Source organism: Oryza sativa, chromosome 7, assembly GCF_034140825.1.
Source record: "Oryza sativa Japonica Group chromosome 7, ASM3414082v1".
NCBI classification, from domain to species: domain Eukaryota; kingdom Viridiplantae; phylum Streptophyta; class Magnoliopsida; order Poales; family Poaceae; genus Oryza; species Oryza sativa.
In genome coordinates this window covers 25728584-25741786 of record NC_089041.1, presented here as the reverse complement: position 1 = coordinate 25741786, position 13203 = coordinate 25728584, and the positions used below count along the sequence as shown (strand labels likewise).

General features: G+C 45.4%; 1 protein-coding gene across 1 annotated transcript; it reads left to right on the top strand.

The window, feature by feature from the left end:
- Positions 1-10034: 10034 nt before the first annotated feature.
- On the top strand, positions 10035-11413 carry LOC4343917 (E3 ubiquitin-protein ligase EL5-like). The gene has a single exon (XM_015790089.3). It carries the CDS (start codon positions 10268-10270, stop codon positions 11072-11074), a length of 807 nt encoding a protein of 268 aa, XP_015645575.1. The 5' UTR covers positions 10035-10267; the 3' UTR covers positions 11075-11413.
- The last annotated feature ends 1790 nt before the right edge of the window (positions 11414-13203 follow it).

Genomic DNA, 13203 nt, shown 5'->3' with positions numbered 1-13203 from the left:
GTAGGGTTAGACAAATGTTGCTGCTTCAATTCATGTGTTTTTTTAGGCCTCCCCCCGCGTCGCTCTCGCGTCGGGCGGCTCGGGGGCGAAAAACCCTAGCCGCCTGCGCCTTCTCTCCCTCCCTCCCCCCACCTCGCCGCCGCTGGAGCCCGCCGGCGGCGAAGCCGGCAGCGGGCAGGGAAGGCGGCGGCGAGGCCTTCTTCTCTTCGTAGCGTCTCCCTCCTCGGCGCGAAGGACGAAGACGACGAAGCTCCCTACCGGCGTGGTCCATGGCGGCTACGGCGGCGAGGTGGAGAGGAGGCGGCGGATCCGGAGCCCCTATGGCCGGATCCGGCCCTTCCTCGCCTGGATCTGCGTGGCGGCGGCGCGACGGCATGTGGTCGTGGTGGCGGCTGACGGCAAGGCGGCGAGGCGGCGGCCGGCTACGGCGAGGCCGGCCCGGCACGCGTGCATAGGCGGTGGACGGCTGCGGCTCGGCGTGGAGGCGGCTCGTCAGCGGCGGGCGCAGGCGGCGGATGGCTGCGGCCCGTCGGGGCCGGCCCGGTCGCGCGGCGGGCGCGCGGAGGCGGCGGGCAGCACAGCCTGCCCGGAGCGGCAGCGGCGCCCCCGCTCACTCGCTCGGCCTGGCTGCCCGGCGCCAGCCCATGGCGTGGTGGGTCGTCCAGGCCTCGGTGGCGGCTCGGCGTGGTGGCCGGGCAGCCGGGATGCCGTCGCGGTGGCCAGGTGAGGCGCGGTGGCCGGACTTCGGGGGCGCTGGCGGGTGGCGCCGGTCCGGAGCAGCAGCACCACCGGTGGCCAAATGGCAGTGCAAAGGGAGCTGGCGGCGGTGGGTCGTCTTCCTCGTTGCCGGTCGGCACCCTCGGCCTTCATGGAACTCCTCCCCTTCTTTGCGGGGAGTTTCTAGGTTGGATTGAGGCGGCAGCTCGTCAGTGGGGGAAGCTCAGGGTGCCGAAGTAATGCCACCTAGTTCCGGGTTCTCCTTCGGCCAAATCTGGCGAGGCGGCCGGCGGGTGGTGGAACGGAGGAGTCCTGGGCCAGCTCTCAGGGGTGGTGGTTCGTTGAAGTCGGCCGACGGAGGGGCGTCGGTGCGGTGTGGTGGATGCCACGTGCTGCCATTTGTCTGTGTGGTGGTTCTGAGTTGGTGGACGGCGATCTGCAGTCAAGGTTGTAGGGTCCCAGGCGAAAGCCTAGTCTGGTGGTTCACCGGGCCGGCAGCGGCTACGTCTTCGGGCGTCGTAATCTCCTTGGAGCATTGTCGAGGGTTACCCTCTCCCTTTCTTGGCGAGCTTCTCTAGGTGAAAACCACATCTTTTTAGATGGACGATGGCGGCATCCTAGATGTCGTGACCACCATGTTGGCATCGTTTTCGGAGCCTCGTCTATGTGGTGTTGCCGTAGGCCTAGCGGCGTTCGGCCACGCTTAGCGGGGGTCGTTTGGTGCTAGATTTCACCCTCAGCGGTTTGTGCTTGGGTGGTAGCGCGTGGTGTGTGGCAATGCACCTTGGTGCATTTTGATGTTTTTTCTCTTGTAACTTTTATTCCTTCTTAATATACTCGGTTGGCCTCCTTCGGCCTTCCCAGCGAAAAAATTCATGTGTTTTTCCTAGAAGAATCTAAAAAGATTTCACGAACTTTTGAATAAAACCTATTAAAATACGACACTAGTCCCGCCCCTGAAATGAAGCCATGATGTTCTGCTGGTGTGATGAACAAGTAGGGGAAGGCCATTAGTCCATTACTGCAAGAGGCACCATCACTAGCAGAGACAGGCAAATCTGATCGACGATCACTTGAAAAATTGGAAAATAAAGGAATGGAAGAGAGAACTATCTGATCTTTGGCTTTCTGCACACTGAAAGATATTGTTCTCGGCAATGAGTCGGCATGATGGCGCCGTGCGCAATGATGAGCATATACAACTGGATGAATATCCTTTATTTCACTTTTCTTGTTTTCTTTTACCCCATTTTCTCCTTCTATATAGTAATTATTTAAGTATATATGTTTGGAGCAATAATTGGCATTTGACCTCAGCTTTGTGCTTCCTAACAGGTGGCCAGACTCACCCAATTAGCCGTTTACATCGCATTCATCCATAAAATTTTTTGTCACTCTCATGAGCTGTTCTCGACTTCAGAATTCAGATGAGTTACTTTCATCTTCTTCCATTTGTATATTGCCAATGCCGTGGCATAGGTGCAATTAGTCCCTGTTTGATTCAGCTTAGTATTATTATAATCTGGATTATAAGAAGTAAGTTGAAACAAATATATAGCTTATTATGATATATTATTATAATCTATAAGTCAGATTACTATAATTTGGTAAGCCATTCTAAAGGTGCTTTTTTAGATTATTGGGTGGCTAACAGCTAACAAACAACTAATAATCCAGAGAAACAAACAACTAGCAGCTTATTCTATATCGGTTTATTATAATCTAGCTTATAGTAATCTAGTTCTATAATCTAGATTACAATTTTAAGCTGAAACAAATATAGCCTTAGTACAGGTAGCCTTGCACAATGGATTGAGAGATCCTTTGACATAAGATCATATGAACATGGTCGCTGGCATGTGGACCTCACCGTTAATAGGACCACATGTCAGTGACCAGTCAGGGACAAAAAGTTACGTCAGAGGATCAAATTCCTTGCACAATGGACAAGCTAGATTCAATAATCAAATTCTAGCTCCACCCTGCAAGAAGAAAAAAAGGGTTGTGCTTTTTTCTCTCCTGATATTGCTGCAAATGTGATGCATGCTTAGCTTCCATTTTCGTCAGCAAGAGCATGTTCTTTAATCGGATGGTTGGAATCTGCTGCTGACCTCGCCTGCACGATTTGGTTGCAAATGTTAATTCAGAGATATTCAGAACACTCCATTGAAAAAAAATATGACAATAATATAGACTCACCATCGAAGTAGTAGTTGCAGTACATAGCCTACGTTGGGTGAAGATGACAATCCGTGCACTCTGCTTCTGCTGCTGATGATGAATGATGATGACCAATAGAATGTCAGCTTTTAAAAAAATTGTTTGCACCTAACCATTCATTCTTATAGTATTTAGCAAAGCTAAGATAGGATAAGAAGGCATACTTAATTGTGCCCATGAACAGCTAGTGTTTGGAGAATTTCAGACGTTTGTAGGGTGTCAATTCAGTTAGTTGTGGGTAGATAATTAGATGTGATGAGGGTCAATAACGAAGTTAGACTACCTACTGAACAATCCTGACGAACATGAACAGTGACTGTTTGGAGAATTTCAGGCGTTTGAAGGATGTGAAATTCAGTTAGTTGTGGGTAGCTAACTACTCCTAGATTAGATGTGATGGTGCCAATAACGAAGTTAGATTACCTACTGGACCCTGGTGTCTGGTGACAACATGAACAAGGAAAGAAAGGGAAAGAAGTCTGATCCTATGAACTCTGATGATCTGATCCTAGTTTCAAAAAAAAAAAAAACTGATCATGGCATTCATTATCAATAACAGAAGCAGGCAAGAACAGTTAATTTGGTTAGCCAACCCCAGACCAGGGGGGTCAAAAGGTCAAAGGACCAAACATGCCAAGGTCCACTGCTTTCAAGCTCCAAGTTTAAAGCTTTCACTGCTGCATCTGCTTGCATGTATGTCAGGTTCAGAGATTCAGGTCACCTCCTTTTCGGTACTGTTTTCTACTGTACTCCCTCCATCCAAAAAAAATAAACCCTGGATTTCCGTGTCCAATATTTGACCGTCCGTCTTATTTGAAAAAATTATGAAAAAAAAAATTAAAAGACAAGTCACGCATAAAGTATTAATCATATTTTATCATCTAACAACAATGAAAATACTAATTATAAAAAAATTTCATATAAGACGGACAGTTAAACGTTAGACACGGAAATCTAAGGTTTGTCTTTTTTTTTTTTTTTGGACGGAGGGAGTATGCTCTGTTGGAATCTACTACTACTAATCAACGCTGCAATTATGCTCCCCCAACATGGCAAGCCGTCCAATTCTTCCTTCAGTAAGAATTCAATGATTGACATTACAATAGTCTTACACAAATCTCTAAAATTCTGAAGTTTGCCACCAACGTCAAAGGTCATGTACTGCTGAAGTTTGCCACAAATCTCTGAACTCCATTTCTCCCTTTGCTTGCTTATTTGCATTGCATGCCCATGCCATGTGCTAATGTTTCAAGAGCTTGTCGAGCAGAACGAGTCATGCAGAGAGAGCGACGCCTGATACTCTCCTAGGCCCAAATCCATTTTCATGGGCCTATAAGTGCCTAAACCCACCTTGTACAGCCCAACTCCCTTGGCGGCAAAAACATACCGGGCCAGGCCGTGAAATGGAACAGTAGAGACTGGAGAGAGAGACTGCAAAAATAACAAGTTTATCAATAATAAGAAACGGTGCAAGTGGGGTTGTTGGAATGAAGGCCCCAGTTTCGCTCAGTGTTTGCCTGCTTTGGGGTGGTTTGAAGCAAAGACTGACCGGTGCAACTACTGAAATCTGAAAATCAACTGCATAACTCTATTTCTTCGTGTATATTGAAAGCCCCCACTCTCATTCAGCGCATATACGGGGGTGGACAAAAAACATCAAAACTCGTGGCTCGGATCGGCTCGTAGCAAGCTCGGCTCATATCGATCGAACTCGTAGTCTTAATGAGTCGAGTCGAGCTAGCCTTTTAGCTCGTGAGCTTATCAAGCTAGCTCGCGAGTATCACTATATCTTCATGAACTTAGTGTTTGTTAACTAGTGCTTAGTCTTTTAATTACAACGAAACTATTCATATTTAGTGAGTACTATATTAGTTAGTGTTTATTATTATGTTAATACAAAATAAAATGTTAAATTTAAAATTATTAATACAATATTAATAAGATATAGTTAACTCATTAACGAGTCTAACAAGCTTAACGAGCCATCTCGCGAGCCGAGCCGAGCTAAGCTGGCTCGTTAAGACAACGAGCTCAAACGAGCTGAGCTGGCTCGTTATCTAGCCCTGTATACGGCGTACTGCCTCCAGCCCATAATAAAGAACCTAGGACATAATTAGACATATATCATAGTACTGCAAATCTATTCCGTCTTAAAATAAAGCAACTTAGATACATCTTAGTATTACAAATCTGTATGCTTAGATTCGTAGTACTACGATGAGTCTAATCACATACTAGTTTGTTTTATCTAGAACAAAGGGAATAATATTTATTGGCACCATAATTTAAACATTGATGGATAGAGTCATTTATTTTTTCGAACGGCCAAACAGGTTGCTTGGCGTTATATTAATAGAAGGAGTTTAAGTACACAACAAAAGCTGAAGTAAAATGAAAAACTATACATTTCTGACTGTAAATATGTTTGCACGTCAGTCCACCTTTCACCTCATGGCAACAATCTTACAACGTGCTTTGTGCCAGCCAAGCTGCAACAACCAAACTTATACTGAATTTGATTGACAATTTGATGGGTTGTCGTCATAGAGTCATTTGTCACTCTCCACTAACACACCACACACGCTTCCAAAGAAGGCAGCCGATTTTACTCGCATTTTGCTTGAGAAACCATGGCATCATCATGATTTTAGTAGTTTAGTCTCGTTTGTCAATGGAGAATCATGCTCCTACCCTCCATCATTCATGATGAAAAGATCATCAACTTTAATCACCCCCTTAACTGCAGGTACAATAGCAGACTACAAGCCAGCTATAATCATATTTTAAGAATATAAAATAGGATATAAAAGAGCAGCTGGCTACAGATATGTAGCCAGCTGCGATATAGACTCCAAGATGCATATGTGTATAATATGTGAGACCATATACTAATTATGTAGTATATATGTATAGATAACTATTGTATGAATTAAACTATATATTATTTGAAGCCAGTAGTTAGCTATACTATTAAACTTGCTCTAATCCACGTGCCTACCAGACAACATCATCATCCTATATTTTCTTCCCTCTTTTCCCCCAATCAGCCGGTAGAGAAGAAGAACCCGTACTAGCTCGCTGGTATGCAAGTGCAACACATGCATGTCGCCAAGTGGCCGGCCTAGCTTAGCTTAGTAGGACTCCTTCGTGATTGCTCGGCGAAAACGTCAGATCAAATGGGCAAAGCATATTTAGTAGTGCAAATTACAAAACAAAAATGTTTGTGCTGGCCGACCGGACGCGCTTGTTCGTGCTTGAATCTGGTCCCGTAGAAGGGATGCCTTGTCGGCTTGTCTGCAGCACAAAAGCGCTGCAGGGTGAGGACACCCATAACCCATTGCCCAACTCACGTAATCCTGTTGGATTAAAAGCATATGTAAATGTAATTAAAAGTATAATAAGACAGTGGCCGTCTTGCTGTTTAGGTAAAGCAAAGATTGAAAGAGATGATCACTGCAACTGAAATCGAAATTAAATTACAGTAACCAAGTTGCCTGCATCGATCGATTTCATATATAGGTTTCCAAAGTTAAGAATCAAACTCGAGCAACCCTAGCTTGACACCTAGTACGTGTACGTGTGTAAGCAGAATGTACCGAAGTGTACACGTGCGCGCTCCATTTATTTCCGTCCAAATCCTACATTCCAAAACGTGCGCTACTGCAGCCTCTAGGTCATCATATGATCCTGTTGCTGCCAATGAACTCAGAGCCCGGCTCCAACTTCCCAACAAAGTGAAAAAAAAAAAAAGAAGCAAAAGGCCGTCGCATATGACATCTTCTTATCGCCGTCTAGAAACACGACATCCAACCGTCCGGAATCACAAAAAAAAAAAGCACCACCACTTTGAACCTTTTTTGAAGGCGTCAGTCGGTCAAACGCAGCAGCAATCCACGGAGGAGGCGAGGTCACGGTGTTTCCAAACCGCCGGTAATCACGCGGTTATCGTGAGTTACAGTAAAAGAAAAATCACGGTAACCTTCTTAAAATTAAATAAATTTTAAAAATAAATTAAAGTTTCGATAAATTTTATACGATTTGTCATGGTCACCGCACGATAACCATACTTACGGTACTCTGGTAGTTTGAAAAGCGAGGACTCCATGCCATCATGTCCTGCGTGGCGCGTGCCACAACTTTCGCCGCATCAACCCAACCCAACTCCCGGACGGCTCGCCCATATCCCGGGTCCAAATCGGCGACGAAATCATCACAAACTTCCCACCCCCCCCCCCCCCCCCGCGCCGTCGCCGTCTCGCTCGCCGCCCGCGCGCCGGCGGCTCCTCTCCGTACGCGCGCCGCTGCGTGTGTGCTGCTGATTTTGGAGGCTAGGTGCAGCGAACATACTACGTTTTGGCTTGGACCGGTCGGATCGGGACAGGACAGGACGGGACGGGACCAAATGCACACACGGAATGGCCGACTTGGCAATTTGGCATGGGTTTGGTACCTGCGTTATCTGGATGTGTGGATTGGGTTGGGCTGGGTTGGCTACGTGGTGGTACGCCGGTACAGGACACAGGCAGGATATGGATGATGAGCGAACAGCAGTTTCGCCGTACATTGCTACTGGTGTGTTGTTGTGGTCAGTTAACTGCCAGAGAGGGTTCTGGTAGAGTAGTAGGCCGTCCACTGGGTACTGCTACTGGATAGTACTCCCTCCGTCCAAAAAAAAAAGATAAACCTTGGTTTCCGTGTTCAATTTTGACTGTCCGTCTTATATAAAAATTTTTTGTAATTCGTATTTTCATTGTTGTTAGATGATAAAACATGATTAATATTTTATACGTGACTTGTCTTTTTAATTTTTTTCATAATTTTTTTTAAATAAGACGGACGGTCAAACGTTGGGCACGGAAACCAGGGTTTGTCTCCCTCCGTTCCATTTTAAGTGTACTTGTGAGCTTTTATGTTTAACGTTTGTCCGTTCATATTATTTAAAATTCTTCTATAATTATTATTTTTATTGTTATTAGATTGATGATAAAGCAAGAATAATACTTTATGCATAACTTATTTTTTAAATTTTTTTATATATATTTTTTAAATAAGGCGATCGGTGAAACGTTTGACACAAAACCCTAACTACACTTTAAATGGGATGGATGGAGTACATGTAGGTAACTACCTTGTGAGCGTGGCTAGTCTGGCTACTCATCACATTAGTTTTTTTTTTAAGTTGAGATTGATCACGTGAAGTTACAACTAACTTACCTGTTGGCTGCTGCTGCTTCATTTAAACGAAAAAGTCCGTGTATCTCAAACTTTGAATAAGATTTTTAAAACAAACTTCAAGTTAATTATTATATTCTGGGTTGGACGGAGTACTGTTTGGTATATGATATGTATTTGTTGTTAGCTTCATCTCATGACTGCTGAGGGTATAGCCCCTAAAATATTTTAAGGTCTATTGACCTATTCTTCGTAAGTTTGAAAGTTTTTAGTCTTACATGGACTTTCTTTTCAGCTTTCAGCTTTAAATGAAGCTTAATACTAACCATTTAGAAGCCTGTGATGTCTTGGCATGTTGTAATCAAATCAGTACATCCAAATCGGTTTGGATTAGTGTTAGTAGATCAACCTTCCTTGACTTTTCAATCAAGTTAGATAAGGCAGGCAGGACGACGCTCACTTGCAATCCAGCCATCCATGTCGCTTCCCGGAAACGTCGAGGCCGTTGGCCAACTTGGTCAGCTACTAATACTTTCTCCGGACTGATAATACGGGTCGTTTTAAATAAAAGTGTTGTCAAACGTTAGAATCTTTAATTATAAATTATTTTTATTTTTTTTTAAAAAAATGTTAACAAATATATAATCTTTTTTACATATTATAATAGAAAATAATAGTCAAAGTTATTTTTTTTAAACCGTGCTCTTGTCCAAAACGATAAGTATTATAAACTCGGAGGAAGTACTACTGCTACTCATGATTGCTCCCAAAAACGCATGTATCCAAATTGCAAGCGAAAGGCCTCGAAAGAGACATGTATTGCAAGCAAAGAGGAACACACACCGTTGAACAACAACAGCACAAAAAAACCGCTATACCGAACCTGAACCTGAACCTGAACCTAAGCTGCATGTGTGGTCCTCGAATTTTCAGAATTTTTGATAACCTGAACCTGAACCTGAACCTAAGCTGCCCGTGGGTTTGCCCTGCCTTGGCAACCAGATAATTCCATCGATCAGATTGGAAGCAAAACACACACATTATTGGATTGATATTTGATCAAATCAGTATCAAGCTATCCATCGGCTTGGGGGGTCCAGGAGAGACGAGATGCTTGACACGCTCACGGCATACGGTCCACATTTCCTGGAAAGGCAGCTGAGAACGTCCAAATGTGCTCTCCCTTTGATCTTGCATTGTGTCCCCGCACAAACCCAGGAGGCAAAACAGGATGAAGCAATATGAAAACTTATGATTTCTACGTTTTTATGGTATCAGAGTTGATCGTTAATCTGACTTGTTTTGTCGATGACTGTTCTAGTCTAAGCGGGTTACCGACCTAACCCGCGGCTTATGATTTATAACTTTGGTGCAATAGTCGCGGAGGCATGTCAGAACAGGGGCGGAAATAGGCATGGGGGCAGTTAGAACTTGATCCCCATGTCTGACGGATTAAAACCCTATGCAGCCAAATGTACGGTGTCTTTATCACTAATACGTAAGTTCAGGGACTATCGGGTCCATATGTCACTGAGATAGTGACAAAATCATGTGACTTCGACTATAGAGAACCTTGATCCATATACCCATAATCTCATTATAAATTTGAAAATACTACTTACTCCGTTTCACGATGTAAGACTTTCTAGCATTGTCTATATTCCTTTATGTATGTGGACAATGCTAGAAAGTCTTATATTGTGAAACGGAGATAGGACTATTTAACTTGTGAAAATATTTGAACTCCTGTTAATTCAGCCCTACGCGTGAAGGGTCTCTGGCTCCGTCATCCCATCACCGGGGGGGGATTAGACGACGGAGATGGCCGTGGGAGCGAGGTCCAACGAACCCGGCGAGCGGCCGGAATGGGTCTCGTTCGCGTCAACATTTTCAAAACCGGTCGCCATCCGAGCTTTCCCTCCACAGTTCGCTCACCTTCTCCTCCAAACCCCTCCTCCTCCTCCTCCTCCTCCTCCTCTTATCCTCTCCAATTCGCCTCCGTATAAGTAGCCACCACGCGTGCCATTTACCTTAATCCAACTTAAAATTTAGTTTATATCTCGTATCTTCCTCGCTCGCGCCAACCAAGAAGCTTGCAACAACAGGGAGAGAGGTTGGAGCAAGAACGTTTTGCATTTGGAGGGAGGGATTTTGATTGATGGCGGTGACGGCGACGACGGTGGCGGCGGCGACGACGATGATGGCGGCGGTGGCGGCCGTGTTCCTGGCGTTCGTGCTCTGCTTCTACATATTCGTTTGCGCCAAGAGGTACAGGGGCGGCGCGCCGCCGGCGGAGGGCGGGGTGGCGGCGAGGCTGTGGTTCTTGCTTGGAGGTGGCGGCGGCGGGGGAGGCGCGGCGGGGTCAGGGGACGCCGCGTGGTGCTACGACGGCGGGCTCGACGAGGCGTCCATGGCGAAGCTGCCGTGCAGGGTGGTGGGGAAAGGGGAGGAGGCGGTGGACTGCGCGGTGTGCATCACGGAGCTCGCCGCGGGGGAGACGGCGCGCGTGCTGCCGCGGTGCGGCCACGGGTTCCACGTCGCGTGCGTCGACATGTGGCTCAAGTCCCACTCCACCTGCCCGCTCTGCCGCTGCCCCGCCGTCGACGAGCCGCCGCCCGCCGCGCCGCCGCCGGTGGTGGCGCCGCCCGAGGCCGACCCGGAGTCCCCCAACTTCCCCACCAACGTCCTCTTCTTCGGCTCCCAGGACGAGGTGAGCACCGGCGGCGCGCAATCGCAGCAGCAGCACCGCTCGCCGCCCACGACTGCGACGCCACCGTCGCCGCCGGCGCCGGCAGTGGACGCGGCGAGGGTGCGGGGGGGACTGCGGCGGCTTCTCGGGTGTGGCGGCGCGTCGCCGCCCCCACCGCCGCACCAGCACGAGCACGCGGACAGGGACATCGAGATGGGCCTCGCCGCCGGCGGCGAGACCAGCTCGCCGGCGAAGTCGCCGCATCCAAGCTCTTGACGCTGCGTCACGTAGCTTCCATTTCTTTTTTCTTCTTTTTTTTTCCAACTTTTTTTTGTGCCGTCTTTTGTGTGCCGTCATCACAGGTTTTGCTACTGTCCCGGTTGCTCCTGTTCGCCACGTCTGTAATTTTCAGAATTTATAGAGGTAAAAAAAAAGAAAACTGTACAGATTCTTATAGATACCCAATGTACATGTCCCATATATGTGGATAGAAAGAACATGGACTTCCCAGAGACAAGGCAAAAAAAAAGTTACAGTTTGGATACATTCTGCTGTTCTTTTTTTTCTTTTTTTTTTTGAGGATATACATTCTGCTGTTCTTAGTTCTTACCTGCACTGCTGCACATATATTTTATTTCTCGCTAGTTAACTCAGGCTCCCACTACCATTTGTTCTATGGCTTATAAGCCGCTGCCAAAATTTAAATTTTAAAAATTAATTTTATGGATTTTTTTTGTAATTTATATTTCAGCATTAGCTTTTAAATTACTAAGATTATGTTCTTATTTGTTTCAATAAAAATCCAATCCTAGACTTCTTTGGGGCGGAGCGGTACATATATTCAAAAATTATTTTTTTAAAGTTAATGAAAAACCGTTTCAGCTTCAGGCTAAACGATGAGAGTATCAGTAGTTTCTGTTTCAGTCACTCCCATCGCATTCAACGGGCAACGACCGTTATTCAGTTACTGCTACTATTGTCTCTTCTGTTGCACACTACCTGTAATAACTGTAACTGTAAGTAGAGGAGTACTACTACCAGTACAAATGTACAATCACCTTGCCTAACATTTTGTCTTGTTCTTCTCTGTCATTTGACCACTAGTTGCCCCAGTGTCAAAATTGTCACATCATCACATCCCTGCCTCAAAAACGCAGCATCTGCAGAAGAAGCTAGGGACCTGAACTGTACAGGCCAAAATTGCAGATTTGAAAGGATCATGAGCTGAGAACAACATGTGTGCATCCTATTCCCCAACTCAAGATGTGTGTGCAAAGTACCATTAGTTCATCACCAACCACCATTGTCCCACCTGATGCACTCGCTAAACATTCCTTTGCATTTTTCAGTTCGAAGCGACTAATCAGTCTGAACAACCACCCCGGAAAAATCCAGTGCAGCCTCGTATGATCGAGCCAGGGGGGTTTTGTTTTCTGAATAATTGTGTTTCTTTTCTTATGCTTTGCTTTGCTTTGCTTTTCAGTTGCTTCGAATTGAAAAGAAATTAGTTGACCTGGGAGGTAAGATAGTTGAGTTAGCAGCAAGCATGGTTTTGCAAAGCAGTTGGCCAAACAAGCAGCAAACAGCAAAGCCAGCGACTTCAAAGAACTGGAGGAATGGAGATAGTCCAGCTAATCACTTGCAAATTACTAGTAGTAGTGATTTGCTGTGTGACGCCACAGGAAAATATATTTTTTTTGTGAGAAGAAAATTTCGGTTTGTTCATCAGCAGCGTTGTACTGGTACCAATGGATAGATATCAGAGGCGTCGCGTTCATAGGCTCATAGCACTTCGTCAGAATTCAGACCACAAGGACAAACACATCAGCATCGGTGATAAAAATACACTTTTTTTTTCTCTTCGAATACATGTACATCATCCACAAAGTTCTTTCCCATTTCTTTTTTGCTTGCTTTGTTCATCTTTCGATTGATTCTCTCTTTTGCAGCTACTCCGCGTTCACAAAATCAAAAGATTCTTTCCTCATTCATATGAGATTAAGTTGTTGCATGGAAATGGTATATGTTACCTCTTTTACCAACCATGTTGTCCAATAGAGCTTTCGTTCAATCTGAAGAAAGATTAAAAGGGAGAGCTTTCTAGATATTTCATAATCAGAGGTTGCCCTCTAAACTAAAGACGATTCTAAAGATGTGGCAACAGGCAAAATTAAGTTGAGATTCTGAACATGTTTGTTCAATATATCTCGAAGAGGCTAAGAATTGCGATAATCCTTATCCAAACTGGTCACTTTCAGAAGGTTAGACTTGCTTACACGCTGGAGGCTGGAGCTTAAGTATCTCAATTATTAATGTGGACACAAGTAAGCCTGAAGAAATAATGATTGTGAAATAATAGGAAGCTGTTTGGATTTTAATTTTTCAGGCTTCTTATTAATCCCTCC

Excerpts from the sequence above, each read along its gene's own strand:
- LOC4343917 (XM_015790089.3), top strand. The coding sequence starts at position 10,268 with ATGGCGGTGACGGCGACGACGGTGGCGGCGGCGACGACGATGATGGCG.